The following is a 15,329-nucleotide window of genomic DNA, read 5'->3' as shown; positions in this document are numbered from 1 at the left end:
AGGAAAAATTGACACAACGGGCAAAATATTCCACAGACGAAGTAGATAAAGTGACTTTTGTCAGCGCATAATGTGGCGGTAATTAGGTCGATTTTTCCTGACACTTTATTATGCCTAGAAAAAAATGGACTTATCTCGACGCTATTAAGCACTGACAAAAGTGGGCTTTTCCTGGTGCAAAAAGGTGTTGGGAAAAGTGCCTCCATATTTTAATTTATTTTATATAAATTTTTATAAAACTAAAATTTAAATTAATAAGACATAAGGATAATTTAGAATTAATATGTTTTTTCTTTTAAAAGAGATAAATGACAAAATAATTAATTGTCTTTCATACATTAGAACAAGAAAAAGTTATACTAGATAGTTAATGTCTTCATATAAAGAGATAAAATAAAAGTAATATTGTGACATCCCGTATTTTGAACACACATTAGTTGCTGGTGTGGGCTGGTGAAAGATTTTGTGAAATATTTTTTTTAATAATATTATATGAATTTGAGACAATTCGTGATTTGTTATAGCCGTTGTGATGATCTGGTGAATGATCTAGTCTTTTTGCAAAGAAAAAATTAGTCTTTGACCAAGGGGTAAACCCTAATGGGAGAAAAGTCTCGGATTAAATAGGAAAAATACTATGGCATAATATTATTTTCAGACAATTGGAGAATTTATTGTTAAGCCAATAAATTTTAAGAAATTGGTTGAGGTTTGAATTCCAATCAATTATGTTTAAGGGTTTCTTGCTTTTGGCCTTGAAGGGTATTTTGGTCAATATGAGATCAATTGACAAATTATTTTAATAGTGTGACAAATATTATTTTTGGTCACAAAATATTCAAATTAATTTATGTATGAAAATTTAAAAAATATACGTTAAAAGATGGAAAATACATATTTAGCATATTGGTGAAAATTAACTAATAGCTAGTTTGGACATTATTTGAGGTATTAGTTTTAAAATATATATATATAAGTAAATATATTAGGGTAGGGTTCGGCCAATAGGGGGATTGAAATGCATGAGGTGTCACTCATGCATGCAATAGCAAAAAAAACCCTACTCCTAGTTAGTCTAGAACCAATCACATAACAAGACTCTTCCACTTCCTTCTTTCCCTCTGTTTCCTTTTCATTTTCCAACTCTGAAAAAAAATCAGAACCTTTCTCTCTCCCTCTCACTTTGGTTCTCTCTCTTTCTCTCTCAAGGAGAAACTCCGTTGGAGCTTGAAAGCAAGCTTGAGAAACTAAGTTATAAGGTTAGCTCTTGATCTCTTCTTTCCCTTCTACATGCCGAACCTATGGCACCCCAATCTCCTTTTTTTCTTCTCTCAGTTTACTCACTTGTGTCCATGGTTCTAAGGTCTATAGATTTAAAGAGCAACCCCAAGTCATGCGAGCCCATTTAAGTACATGCATGCAACCTTGAGCACCAAAAGATGTAATTTCTTTAGAGTTTGAGATGTCAATCCCTCTCTATTACTTCCTCATTTCCTTGTGATACAATCTGAACTTGTGTATTACTTTGAGAGTACTTGACGTTAGGCTTTGGAAAATCACAGAAAGGTATTTTTAAGCTCAAGTTATGCACTTTTTGGCATTGTGATGCAAATCTGGAAAAAAAAATACTAGGCAGCATGCACTGCCCAGATTTCATTAATTATTTGAGTAGGTTATACTATCCTAAAAATTATGAAATTTTATAGGATAATATTCTATGTGTATATAAAGGTCTTTGTAAAATTTTAGAGAAAAATAACTTACGATTTAATAGAAACAAATTTTTAAAGTTTGTCCTAAAATCTGGAAAATGTAAAATACTGACCATAACGAAATGAGGTTTTTGGGATGTTGGTTCTCCCAACCTGAAACGTGTTTTGACACGAGGTTTTTCCCTAGTTATTTTTCTTATGGCAAGGAATAGGTGGAAAAAAATTTAAGGACTTTGGCCCAAAATTCGAGATATCTAAAAGGTTTGAAAATTTACTTTTATTACTAAATTAAAAGTAAAAAGTTAAAATTGTAAGAAATAAAAATTTGTTCTTTTTATGAAATTAATTAAGGACTTGGGATATTAAATCAATCTAAATCAGTTTGAGATAAATAAAATATTAGTTTTACCATTTTAACAAATTAAGGCTTCAATTGCCTTTCTTTTCAAAAATACCATAAATCAGGTTTTAGGCTATCTTTTAAACTTGGTAAAAATTGAAGGATGTGCTAAAAAGAATCTTTATAAACAAATGGTAAATTTTCAAAAAAAAAATTATATATATATATAGGAGTCAAAAGAAGTATTTTAGTATTATAAATGAAAATGGTGAATTTCCTAAAAGATGGAAAAATTATGGTATTTTTCTAGAAAGAGATTTTGTAAACTCTTTTGATTCTAAACAAGAGTACATAAGTGTTGACCCAAGATTTGGCCAACTGACACGAAGTCGGAATATGCTTGATATGAATGAATATGTAGAGAAGAACTTAATGACAAAAAGTAGTAACAACACGATATTTTTATAGTGGTTCGGCCCCATGATCTAGTAATAACCTACGTCCACTTAGATTGTTATTGATATGAGAACCAAAGGAGTGATCAAAGAACAAGGTTTCAATGAGTTTCACTAACCTCTCAAGAACAATACAATATCACTAGGAGAATTACTATAATCTCAAATGACTCAAAAGCCAAAAAGTCCCTTCCTTGAGCTATATCTTGCTATTTATAGGCTCAAGGGGGATTACATAAAATCGTTACAGATATTCTTTCCTGAATAATCGAATACTTAGGAGATTGTGTGAGTTAAATTCGGGATTTACAAAGATCTTCTCATTAATGTTGCTTTGTATGCGAAACTATCGACCAGACTGGTCGCAGGTAAGACTGGGCTGCTTACTGCTTCTAATGCGTCTTCTGGTCGATACTCTAGCAGAACTTTTCCAGGTGTCAGCCACGTGTCCAGGGATCACTTGCCACGTCATCAATGCTAATTTTTTGGATAACATTTGCCCCCCAAGTTTATTTATCACGAGCAATAAATAAACTTTTGAACGAACGACTCTTCGGTAATCCCGCCTTACGTGTCAGAACCCTTCGTGTGTTCTTGGAAAAAGTAACCTACTTCTGTCTAATCACATCTTTTCGGTTCCCCAGAAATAATTCGACGGCCATTCCGCTTCCCCATACTTCGAAAAAGGGAAACTGATGATTACACCTTTTTAATGCCACAGACAAACTTATATAATACCTTCGAAATCTTCCTTTTCTTTTTACACACGCCATTGTCTTCACAAGAAACCCTAAAAGCCAGAGCTTTAATCATCCCTGGAGACCGTTTCTTCTGTACTTCCAAGGCTCAGACCGAGAGTTCCTTGATCTCCGAAGGCCCTTTTTCCATCTCCACGATCATTTTCTTGGTAAGTTTTCGAATTCTTATGCTCCAAATTTTCGTGGTGCATGCTTCTGTATGTTGACTGTATGAGTTTATCTATTTCTGGTTCGAGATGCTTGTGAGCAGAATGTTTTGTAGGCAAAAAAGGGTTACGAGTTAGTTTAATAGTCAGGATCATACTTTTAGGACGTAAGATCGAAGTAAAAATTCAATCTTTAGGCTAGTTGGAAAATAGGTTTTTCCCGCCCTAAGGGGAGTTGAAAAAGCTTTTTTGAAAAACTTTTTACTTTCACCTTTTGATCCTTCTTTCAAACTGCTCGTATGGAACACTTAGCTTTTTGTTAGAATGCTGTTGTATAAAAGCTTGGCTTTCGTACTCGACCAGCGTTATTCTAAAAAGCTTTTTAAAAATTCTTTATCCTCACCACCCCATTCTTCTGTTTGCAGACATTGATGCCAGATTTGTGGGGAGGTGAATGGCCCATCGACGACGACCTTCTCGCCCAGCTGCTCAAGGGCGAAGAACAACCAGCCGACCGAGTTCACGAGATTCCCTTCTCACGATCCTCCACTAGACCTCTTCCTTCTCCTCCTCAAATGGCCCGTTCCAAATCCGTAGGCAAGAAAAGACCTGAGTCTGAAAACAGTCCAAACCTTCCTCCCCAGCCTGATTCGCAGGCTAGGGCTCCCTCGACCAGTGGTCGAGAAAATCCTATTCCTGACCCTAATATCCAAACCAGGGCACGCCTTCGCCATCAGAATTTGCCTGATGTCGAGTGGTATACTGCTCCGACCAGCTCAGTGACCATGCGGATGGTTGCTAACTACTTCAGGAAATACCCTCTTACGGGGGTTTCCATTACAATTCCTGCCGCAAACCAAAGGGCTAACCTCCCTGGGGGCATATACAGTGCCTGGTCTCGGTATCACTTAGAGTCGGGGGCTTACCTCCCTCTACATCCTTTTTACGAGGGGGTGGCCAATTATTTCGGTGTCGCCCCCTTCCAAATTACTCCAAACGGATATAGAATGCTGGCCGCACTCTATATCCTGTACAAACTCAAGAAATGGCCAGAACCTACCCCTCATGAGGTCAACTATCTTTTCGACCTTAAATCCAACCCGCAACAATATGGAACGGGTTTCTTCCACTTCTGTCACCAGGAGACCAACCGGACGTTCCTGAGTGACACCACGCATATATCGAACGTGGGGCAGTACAGTAAGGAGTACTTCCTTACATCGGACATAACCAGCAACAACCTGGCCTTCGCCCGAGGAGGTAATTGCTTGTCTTTGACTGATCGATACCTTTAATCAAAGAGTTTCCTTTCATTTTTCTCAAATTGCACTTTGTCTTTCAGGCCCATGCTTACGTCCAACCCCAACACCAGACATGGTGTTGAGGTCCAATAGACTGGCCAGGATGACAGACACAGAAAAAAGCGTCAAGTCCCTGGTTACCGATGAAAACTTGAGGCTGTCTGGCCTCCTGGCTCCTCGCCATGAAACGAGAGGGTCCGTGGTAGACGATGCCACTGCCGAGGGGGTTCCCGAGCAGCAACCTCCTGCGTCCCCTCGGAGGAGGAGGCCAACGGGGGTTACAATCAGGGAGCCCACGGGCAATCCTTCTGCAGAAAGGCCTTCTACTCCCCAAGGCAAGGGGAAACAAAAGGCTAAAGAGCCAGTTGTGGACCTGGGGGAATCCTCTGATGAAAATGGTAAAGTTATTTTGCTTTTAAGTAGCTTGTCAATTCCCTGTCATTTGTTTGACGGGGAAGGCAACTTTACATATACTCCAAATTTAGGGCCAGAGTTCTTCATGCCAGATAATGAGTGTATGACTAATAGAGTCAATAGTATACCGACCAGTAGTTGTAGCTCGGGTACTAACTTTGTGACCTTCTTCTTCGTTTTGATAGATAGTCTTCATCTGCTTTATCTTTACCCATTGCATGTTTTTCCTTGTGTGCAGATATGGCCACACCCAACGTCTTTGATCTATACAATGTTGAGGAGGAAGAAGAAGTTCCTCAGCTCCGAAGGAAGTCGTCACGGAGACAAACTGGCGAAACAAGCCAGAGACCGGCCAAGAAAGGTCGAACAGAGGACCCTCCCAGGGACGTGCCAGCTGGGCAAACTACTATTCATCCGCCGACTCCTGCCGAGAAAGAGACTCCTCCCGCTCCAAAGATCCCTCCTCCGGCTCCAAAGAACCCTCCTCCGGCTGCACCCAGCAAGGAACAAGATAGGCGGGAAGAGACCCTTGGGGCCAAACTCTCGAGCCGTGCCGTACGAGTAGCAAAAGACCGCATCGCGTACATCGGGAAAAATGACCGCGTCAAGGATGCAATGGTTGAGGCAGAAAATATGACGGTCGACCTGATCTTGAACAGGACCTTGAACGAAATAGCCAGCGTAAGTACTTCTTTAATCCTTTTGGCCTTAGTCTTTTAGTCTTTTCCACAGGTTCTAACCCTTATCCTCTGTATTCAGGCTTTGCTGTCTGCCACCACTGCTCGCACTCGCACCCAAGCCACCATCGAGCAGGCTAGGGCAAAGGCCATTGAGGGGTACCAAGTGAAGGCAGCCGAGGAGCTCTCGGCTGCGGAGGCCAGGCACGCCAAGGAGTTGGAGGCGATGGTCCAACAGAGGGACGCTGCGGTGACAAAGTTGTCGGAGGCTGAAGCTGTAAAGGAAGCTGCGATAAAGTCGAGGCAGGATTATCAAGATGCCAGCCGCACTCACCTTCGCGAAATCAGAAGATTGGAAGAGGTGCTTAAGCCCAAGGACGAGGCCATCACCACTCTCAAGGGCAAAGTAAAGCAGTTGGAGCTCGACAACTCCAAAAATCTGGAAAGGTATAAGAGGACGACGCTCCGATGTTTCTACAACTTCTGGAAACACAATCAGGGATCCAACTTCAGCTATCTTTCAGAGGATATAAGGGCTGCCGAGCTAGCTCGCTGCACTGCCCAACTGGCTGAAGAGGAGGCAAGAGCGAGGATCCCTGCTTCCCCAAGTCTGGCTGGTGCTAAAGAAGGAGGGGCTGTTGAGGATGTTGTCAACCATAATGCCGCTAATGACCCTCCAGCCCCAAATGCCTCTTGAGCTCTTTTCATTATTTTTTCTTTCCTTTTGATTACATGACCCACAGGTCGTGATGTAAAGACAATATTTTTATTTTAAACTTTGCTGCACGGGCAGTAAATCTTTTTCTTTTACTTGAACAATTACATCCAAGCAGTGATGCTTGCAGTGTAAAAGGTTGCATGATGCTATAATATTTTCATTTATTATAACAATTGTCTGTATGACCAAACTTAGCATAGTACTTTGGCATGATTTAACAAAATATAAATTTTGAAAAATACTCTAAGTACCTTAGCATGCTTTCACTCATTTTGTTCATGTGTTTACATACCTCATGGTATGCTTTGCTATCGATGTGCCTTATGTGCCCCCCAAGTGATCGAGGAGCTTTAGGTCCTTGGTCACTTGCCTTGACCATGACCTGTTCGAACATTCCTGTTCATGCCTAAAATAATACTTTGAAGAAAATAATACAGCAAAACAACACACGTAATGAACAAATACTTGTAAATATAAATTCACAAAGGTTGGCAAGAATGACTGGCTGCGCACAGTCCCTTCTAATCTCGTATTAAAAATGGACTAAACATGTCTTTACGAGTGATTCTGAAATAGAATCTTACATATACGAGCGATTAGCCATATAGCGTGGCTAACCCTCTTTGCTAAACTTGTAAAAAGAAAAATTAATACAAGCCAGTCCTTTAAAAAGGACTGTTCACTGATAATACTTGCGCAGGTGTTCTCCATTCCAATAGCGTGGAACGAGATCTCCGTTTAAGCGTGCAAGTTTGTAGGTGCCCGGATGAAGGACTTCTTCAATCTGGTAAGGTCCTTCCCAATTAGGTCCGAGCACTCCAGCAATAGGGTCGCGGGTATTTAAGAAAACTCGTCGTAGCACTCGGTCTCCGACGTTGAATTTTCTTTCTTTAACTTTGGAGTTAAAGTACTGGGCGACTTTTTGTTGGTATGCAGCAACTCGGAGTTGTGCCTTCTCCCGTATCTCGTCAATCGAGTCTAGGGATTCCATCATTAGTTGGCTGTTCTGGTCCTGGTCGTATGTTAGACGTCGATGTGAGGGGGGGCACACTTGTCTGTTGATTTTGAAATGAATCTACTTAGGGCTGCGATTCTCCCAGTTAAACTTTGTACATCCTTGATCCTCTCTGTAATGCCTCGGATTCCCTAATGTGGTTTAGCGGCTGGATTTGTAGGTCGGGAGGGCCATAACATCTTAATTACATCATTTAATGTGTTTATGCATGTTTATGAGAATTATATTATAATATAATGTTAATTGTATGCATGTCGGTGATATATGTTGAGACCACATTATGATGTGGGTTTGTTCAAGCTGTTCGACATGAGACGGTCGTAGATTATTGATTAGCAGTTTAGTCACAACAAGTTTAAGTGTCGGGACTTGGGTTGAGTCTCGGGGTGATTTTGATGATTAGAGCGTTACCGGGAGATAAAGGGTAACGGGATGTGAATTATTGGTGTTTAAGATTATTGAGAATAGCGGGAATTAGAGAGCGTTAATTATGATTAACGAGTTAGGAGGAAAGTACCAAATATGCCCTTGGGAGCCTTTAGAAAGTATTAATTGACCTAGGGGTAAAATGGACATTTCACCCCTAGGATAGATATATCACTTGTTGGCTGAAGGAAATGATGGAAAAACAGAGTATACTTTAGAGTTCTCCCGTACCTTCTTCTCCTCACTGTTCTTTGTGGTTTCTGAACCAATTTTGAGGATTCAAGCTTAGGAAGCAAGCCTTGGGAGTTTGGGAGTGTGTTCCACCATTGAATACCATCATAAGCCAAGCTTTGGGTAAGTTTCTAACCATAGTTTCTCTGGTTTGCTCTGTTTTGGTTTTACTTTACAGCTGAGATTACTAGGATGAATTCATGGGTTTTGTTGGGAGTTTTGGCTAGGGTTCCCATGCTTGTGATGTTTGGGGTGTGTTAGGATGGTTTTTGGGTTTATTTGGCATCAAGAATAGGCTTTGGAAGAATGGAGATCGAGTTAGAAACGAAGGAGATGAAGAAGGTCGGTTCAGGGGTGTTTTGGGCTGGAGGTAGCGCTACAGCGCCCACCCTAGGGCGCTATAGCACTCCTCAGGAGGCTTTTTGGCTTTTGGGAGGTTCTGAGTAGAGCGCTGTGGCGCTAGGGGTTGAGCGCTGTAGCGCTACCCTGTTCCTTCCAAACCCCGTTTTGAGTGTTTTTAAGGGTTTTTTACTTGGGGTTTCAATCCTTAAGGCCCGGGATCGATTCTACTGACCGTGTGGGCATGTTTCGAGGTCCCGAGGATGGTGCTTAGGTTAAGACCCTATTGTTGTGGATTCTCATTAATGGAGGTTATAATTGGTTGTGATTAGGTAACCGCTAAGGGACTAAAAGATCGATCGTTCTCAGGGGTCGTCTTTATCATACTTCTCACTCAAACTTAAGGTAAGAAAACAGTGTATGGGTACAGTTGCACCCTATACAGGTATATGACATGCATGGTTTGATATTGAAGCAGGTTGGTTGATATGTGTGAACGTGGATTGCATATTAAATGCTAATTACCTGTTTAAGACACCGACTAGTCAGGGACCGACTCTAAAGTCGATGATCACGCATTGAATGGCTCTATGGCGTTAATGCGAGACCGACCCTAAGGTCGAAGAACTTATAAGCGCTTGCCTGGTCTACGACCAGATGACTATAGCCAAGGTATATGACCCCGGTGACCGTTTGTCACGTGGCTAAGGGACGTTGTCCATAGTTTCGACTCTAGAGTCGTGAGGAAGGTTATGTTGGTGACCAATCACCATGCACCTGTCCTGAACAATCTTATGAATGAAACACTTATCGATTAAGCTCTGGTGACCCTATCGTCACATGGCTAAAGAGAGCGATGCTCATTATTGTGACTTTCGGCTATTGTCACCTATTTGTTGGACTGATAGTCCTGGATGATTATTATGATCGTTGTTGATATTATATCGTATTTTATTGTGTTTTCTTGCTGGGCCTTGGCTCATGGGTGCTATGTGGTGCAGGTAAAGGAAAGGAAAAGCTTGGCCAGCCTTGAGCAGAGAGCTTGGGCGATGTGATGTACATACAGGGCCACTTGACTGCCACGGTCAAGGAGTTCTCGGAGGGACTAGGGGTTTACCCTATTTTTGCCGCTTAGGCCGGCAGAGTTTGTAAATTTAGAACTGTAGCGACTCTTTTGTATTACGAACCACTTGTAAATATTTTGAAAGACTCATGAGCAGTTTATTTACTTAATGAAATGTACCCTTTCCTTTTTACTGGTTTTCTACCTTAACCTGATAATAACACTTAGATCACGTTTTTAACCAAAGGACTCGGGTAGCGGGTCAAATTTCTGGTTCACCGTTCACCGTAACTGTTCTGGGGTAACCAGGGCGTTACACTCTCTAGCGACTTCATGTCGATCAGGGCTTTTATCTTGTCGGGCTTGGCCTCGATTCCTCTTGAATTCACAATAAACCCCAAAAACTTCCCTGACCCAACTCCGAAGGAACATTTGAGGGGATTTAAGTTCATTTGGTACTTGTTTAACACACCAAAGCACTCTTGTAAATCCCTCACATGCCCTTCTGCTTTCTTAGACTTTACCAACATGTCATCCACATATACTTCCATGTTTACACTGATTTGCTCCTTAAACATATGGTTGACTAGCCGTTGGTAAGTCGCACCTGCGTTTTTCAGTCTGAAGGGCATTACTTTGTAACAGTACAAGCCCGTATCGGTCCGAAAGCTGGTGTGATCCTTGTCAGGGGGATGCATGCTAATCTGTTTGTAGCCTGAATATGCATCCATGAATGAGAGGATCTCGTGCCCTGCAGTTGCATCGACCAGCTGGTCGATTCTTGGGAGTGGGAAGCAGTCTTTTGGCCAGGCTTTATTGTGGTCCGTAAAATCCACGCAGGTCTGCCATTTGCCATTAGGCTTGGGAACCAGCACTGGATTTGAGACCCACGATGGATAAAATGCCACCCTGATGAACCCATTCTCCTTTAGTCTTTTGACTTCTTCTTTTAAGGCTCTTGATCTATCTTTATCGAGCAGCCTTCTCTTTTGTTGCACGGGTGGAAAGGTCTTGTCTATATTCAGGACATGGCTGATTACTGCAGGATCTATCCCAGCCATGTCTTTATGGGACCAGGCAAAAATCTCCTGGTTCTTTCGCAAAAATTCCACTAGCACGTTCTTCGTGGTAAGCTCTAAGTTTCTCCCAACCTTTACGACTCTGGTCGGGTCTTTTTCGTCGAGTTGGACCTCCTCCAGGTCCTCGACGGGTCCAACATTTTCTTCAAAATCCCCAAAGCGAGGATCTAAATCTCTATCCTCACTTTGGGCAACACCCTATTTGGTGACTTCCTCACCGGATTGGGCTTGTGTATCAACCGCCATCTGCAACCTATCTGAGGTAGCGCTCTTCGACGTTCCACTCTTCGCCTTTGTGATTGAGGCGTTGTAGCACTCCCTGGCTTCCCTCTGGTTTCCCAACACGCGTCCTACCCCCGCGTATGTTGGGAACTTCATGGCCAAGTGCCACATAGAGATGATAGCCCGCAGATCAACCATTATGGGCCTTCCAATAACGGCATTGTACGCCGAGGGACAATCGACCACTACAAAAGTGGTGAGTAATGTCCTTGTTGCAGGCGTTGTACCCATCGTTACTGGGAGCTTGATCAATCCAGTGGGGGCAAGTCCTTCTCCAGAGAAGCCGTATATCATTTGGTTGCAGGGCTCCAAGTCCTTAACGGACAATTTCATGCGTTCCAATGTTGATTTATACAGGATATTCACTGAACTTCCTGTATCGACCAGTACTCTCTTCACCATCATGTTGGCCATCTGGATGTCCACGACCAGTGGATCGGAATGTGGGAACCTGACGTGTTGGGCGTCGCCATCAGAGAAGGTTATCTCACCCTCCTCTGACCGAGCCTTTTTTGGTGCACAGTCCTCCACAGTCATCATCTCGATGTCCTGGTCGTGGCGCAGAGCTCGAGCATATCGTTCCCTGGCCTTTCCGCTATTTCCCGCGAGGTGCGGGTCGCCACAGATGGTTAAGAGTGTTCCAGTCACGGGAGCAGGCTGTAAGGGTGGCGAGCGTTGGGGCGTGGTCGCTTGCTCATTGCCACCCGGAGCTTCTCGTTGGGAATTTACCGAGGCCCGTACGTATCTTCTCAAGTGCCCTTGTCTAATAAGGAACTCGATTTCGTCTTTCAACTGGTTGCATTCATTGGTGTCATGTCCGTAGTCGTTATGATAATGACAGAACTTGGTAGTGTCTCTCTTCGAAATATCCTTTCGAATGGGGCCAGGTTTTTTGTAAGGCACACTAGAACTTGTGGCCTGATAAACCTCTCCCCGAGACTCAACGAGGGCAGTGTAGTTGTGAACCGAGGTTCATAACGATTACCCTTGGCTCGTTTGTTGTCGAAGGTGGAAGGCTCGTTATACGGCCGTTTTCCACCATTCTTGCCATTGCCGTTGCTGTTCCCGTTGCCTTTTTCGTTGCCATTAGGTTTGGAACCATTGGCGGCTTTGGCGGGTTCGAAAGCCTTCTTACCCTTGTCTGAGGGCTTCCCATCATCAGCAATGGCTTCTTCGAGCTTGATGTAGCGATCAGCTCGGTCTAAAAATTCTTGGGCAGTCCTTACTCCTTGGTCTAGGTAGTCCTTACTCCTTGGTCTGGATTGGAGCCTGGGCAGCAGTAATATAGTCCAAGTTGGAGACAGGACGTTAAGAGTGAATCCAGGTTGGAGCCAGGATCCTTTTTGTTTGTTTGAATTGATTATATTGTGTAATTATATATCTTGAATGTTCTGGGATTTTCTGAGTGCAGGTTTTATGATATGTGTGGAATTTGGTTGTTACGTACAACCAAAGTGTTAGTTTCATATATGGCTATTATTTGAGAAAATTGTGTGATAGGGTTGGAACTTATCCAATACCCTAGTGACCGGTAGTGGTAACTACCTAAGTTCAACCTATTATCGGGGTTTAGTATACTTGTGTTGAAAGGCTATTCTTACTAATGTTTGTTGCTTACCTAGTTATTCATGTTGTAGGTAAGAGAAAGATGAAATGGTGAGCGTCAAAGCCTGTTTGTGGGTATGTACATGTGGCCCGACCTGGGGATGATTTTGATGGATCACCATTTTGAAAAGACAAAGTTGAAAACTCGATATGACTTTTGGGATAATTACTAAATTATAACTCTTTGGATAACTACTTGTATTTTAGTTTGTTAAACTGAAAGTGTGCGCACACACTATTTTAAAAGTTTTTTATATGGATTTTCGATAAGGTGAGCTAAAGTAATAATTTTAAATTTTTCTAAAAATTTTGGTCTTGTATATTTTTGGGGCGGTCACAAGTGGTATCAAAGCTCAAGTTTAGCCGATTCTGTAGACAAAACCATATGTTCATTCTGTAAGATAGACTAACACTCACTGTAAGTATTTTATTTTAGAATCTTTGACTTTACTTGTTTTACTTAACAGAGATTCTATAAATTGTAGGTTATAGCTAAGATGTCTGAGATAGGTGACCCTATGATAGAGGACCTACCCATAATCCCTATGCCCAGGATCAATTACTATAGACTCTTTAACGATGAGAATCCTCAACACTTTGAGTACGATCGGGAGCATTGGCATGCCATTTGGCAATGGACGCATCACATGACATTGGTCTTTGGTAGGGCTAACACACCTGCACGGCTGAGGGTGAGATATGGTAGCACTTTCCTGAGAGGCTCGACACAGATATGGTTTCAACACAAACGTTGGAGGCTAGTTCACAACACGTGGGTCGTATGCAGATTGAGATACATTTTGGACCATGGATTGGTCTATCTCCTTGGTTAAGGGCATATCTTAAGGTGAGGCAGTATATCCCGAGCAGACCGATGAGGATACCGATATAGTGCTCGATGTGCTAATGGATAGGATAGATTAGATTTTCACTGTGAAAGTCTTGTTGATACTTTTGTAAAGACTTTACAAACCTACTAAGTTGTAGAACTTTTGTATAGTTGTAACAGGCGTACGTAGAAACCCAACATGTAGTTAGGGCTCTCTTTTGTATCAGGCATAACTAAAACTTCGTGGCATGATCTGTCATGATCATTTTGTATTTCAAGGTTGTACCCCTGAATGTTATGACTAGCTGTTTTGAGTTGTTTTGTTGTTTTTCGTGTGTGAGAAAAACTTGTATGCTCAGTTATTGTTATGTTAGTAATCTTCCCTGCTATACATGTTGTATAGGGGGCTTGAGATGGCTTCTAACACTCAAGCCAGGGGAGGTCGAGCTATTAATCCACAAGATCCAATCGAGAGAGCGAAAACTAACCAAGATGTAGGTCACGGCCAAGGCAGGGGAAGGGGAAGAGGTTGAGGACAAGGAATACATCCGGAACAAGGCAGGTGGAGGACGTGAGAAGGATTGTACATGAGCAGAATGCAGTGAACACTCAAATGTTTGAGACATAATTGCAAAGACTTCTAGAGGGGAAAAACAACTATGCACCCCCAGCACCTCAGGAAGACATTCCATAATAATAGGAAGCACCAGCACAAGAAGACCCACCGATGGGAGCAAATCCGCCAGTGGATGCACCCAAAGCAGAATTTCCAAAACCGATCTCTGAACAATTTTGTAGAAAAATCCCACCCATTTTCGAAGGGACATCAAACCCCCTGATGGCAAAAGAATGGGTCAGTGTGCTAAAAAGGATCTTTGACTTTGTTGAGGCCACAGAAAGAGAGAAGGTGATCTATGCGGTGCACATGTTGAGAAAGGATGCCCGCATCTAGTAAGACATCGCTAAGGAAGGGCGTAATGCTGTACAGATGGAATGGACATAATTTTTAAACGTGTTCAATGCTAAATACTATAACCAGACAGTGATAGAACAAAAAGTGGTTGAGCTCTCCAACTTGGTACAAAGGTCATCTAGCGTACAGGAGTACGTGCGCAAGTTTGACCAACTCTCAAGATTTACTCTAAATCTGTTAAACACTGAAGCTAACCGGGTACGCAAATTCATGAAAGGGTTCAAAAGAGAGATAGCTCAATTCGTGGATACCGAGAAGACCAGCCTGGATACTTATGATGAAGTCATAGAGAAAGCAATCTGCCAAGAATCATGGTTAGTACAAGAGAAGAAGGAGCCCTACAAAGCTGAAGAACAAGCATATATTTCAAATGACCGAGGAAGATACTCTAATAACCAGAGGGGACCTTCTGGGAGGTTGGCATCCAGAGGCAATAGAAGTATAGGGAATGCCAATACTCAAGGAAGCTCTAGGTTTTCCAATGGTGGGAATAACAAATGAAGAATGCTTTCGCCAAACCGAAGTTCAAACTTCAATAAATAACAAAGGCGAGAGAATAATTATTGGCGACAATGTAACAAATGCAATCGACGCCACCTAGGTGAGTGTAACAACAGTAATTGCTTCACCTATGGAAAACGTGTACATTTCTCCAGGCATTGCCCGAATCTTGCTTAGTAGGAAAGGAACAACCAACCAAAGCCAATTGGAGCTGCAACGCGAGTTTACGCACTCACCCATGGTGTCATGTTAGCTTCATATGGCTAATAACGTAGCATATGCATTGATGGACACTGGTGCATCTCATTTTTTTATTGTTGCATCCTTTGTTGAAAAGATAGATAGAAAACCTAAGCCTATGATAAATGTATGCGATGTATCCTTAACTTCAGGAGAGGACATGCTGGTACGGTCTTGGGTTATAGCCGTACCAGTCTGGGTAGAAGGCTGAGAGTTGACGGTAGA

The 15,329-nt window shown here is 42.2% G+C and overlaps 1 protein-coding gene across 1 annotated transcript; it reads left to right on the top strand.

Annotated features, from left to right (window-relative positions):
- The first annotated feature begins 5,366 nt into the window (after positions 1 to 5,366).
- Positions 5,367 to 14,864, top strand: LOC133825218 (uncharacterized). Its single transcript, XM_062258197.1, has 2 exons — positions 5,367 to 5,744; positions 14,430 to 14,864. The coding sequence occupies exons 1-2, from the start codon at positions 5,367 to 5,369 to the stop codon at positions 14,862 to 14,864; spliced, it is 813 nt and encodes a 270-aa protein (XP_062114181.1).
- Positions 14,865 to 15,329: the final 465 nt, after the last annotated feature.

This window comes from Humulus lupulus, chromosome 1 (genome assembly GCF_963169125.1).
Source record: "Humulus lupulus chromosome 1, drHumLupu1.1, whole genome shotgun sequence".
Classification (NCBI taxonomy): Eukaryota; Viridiplantae; Streptophyta; class Magnoliopsida; order Rosales; family Cannabaceae; genus Humulus; species Humulus lupulus.
The sequence above is the reverse complement of the archived record's forward strand: the minus strand, read 5'-3'. Positions and strand labels throughout refer to the sequence as shown.

What these genes read in the sequence shown, in the direction of transcription:
- LOC133825218 (XM_062258197.1), top strand. Translation starts at nt 5,367, where the DNA reads ATGGCCACACCCAACGTCTTTGATCTATACAATGTTGAGGAGGAAGAA. An exon ending in ACCGCGTCAAGGATGCAATG is followed by an intron (nt 5,745 to 14,429) that starts GTTGAGGCAGAA and finishes TACTATAACCAG; the next exon opens with ACAGTGATAGAACAAAAAGT.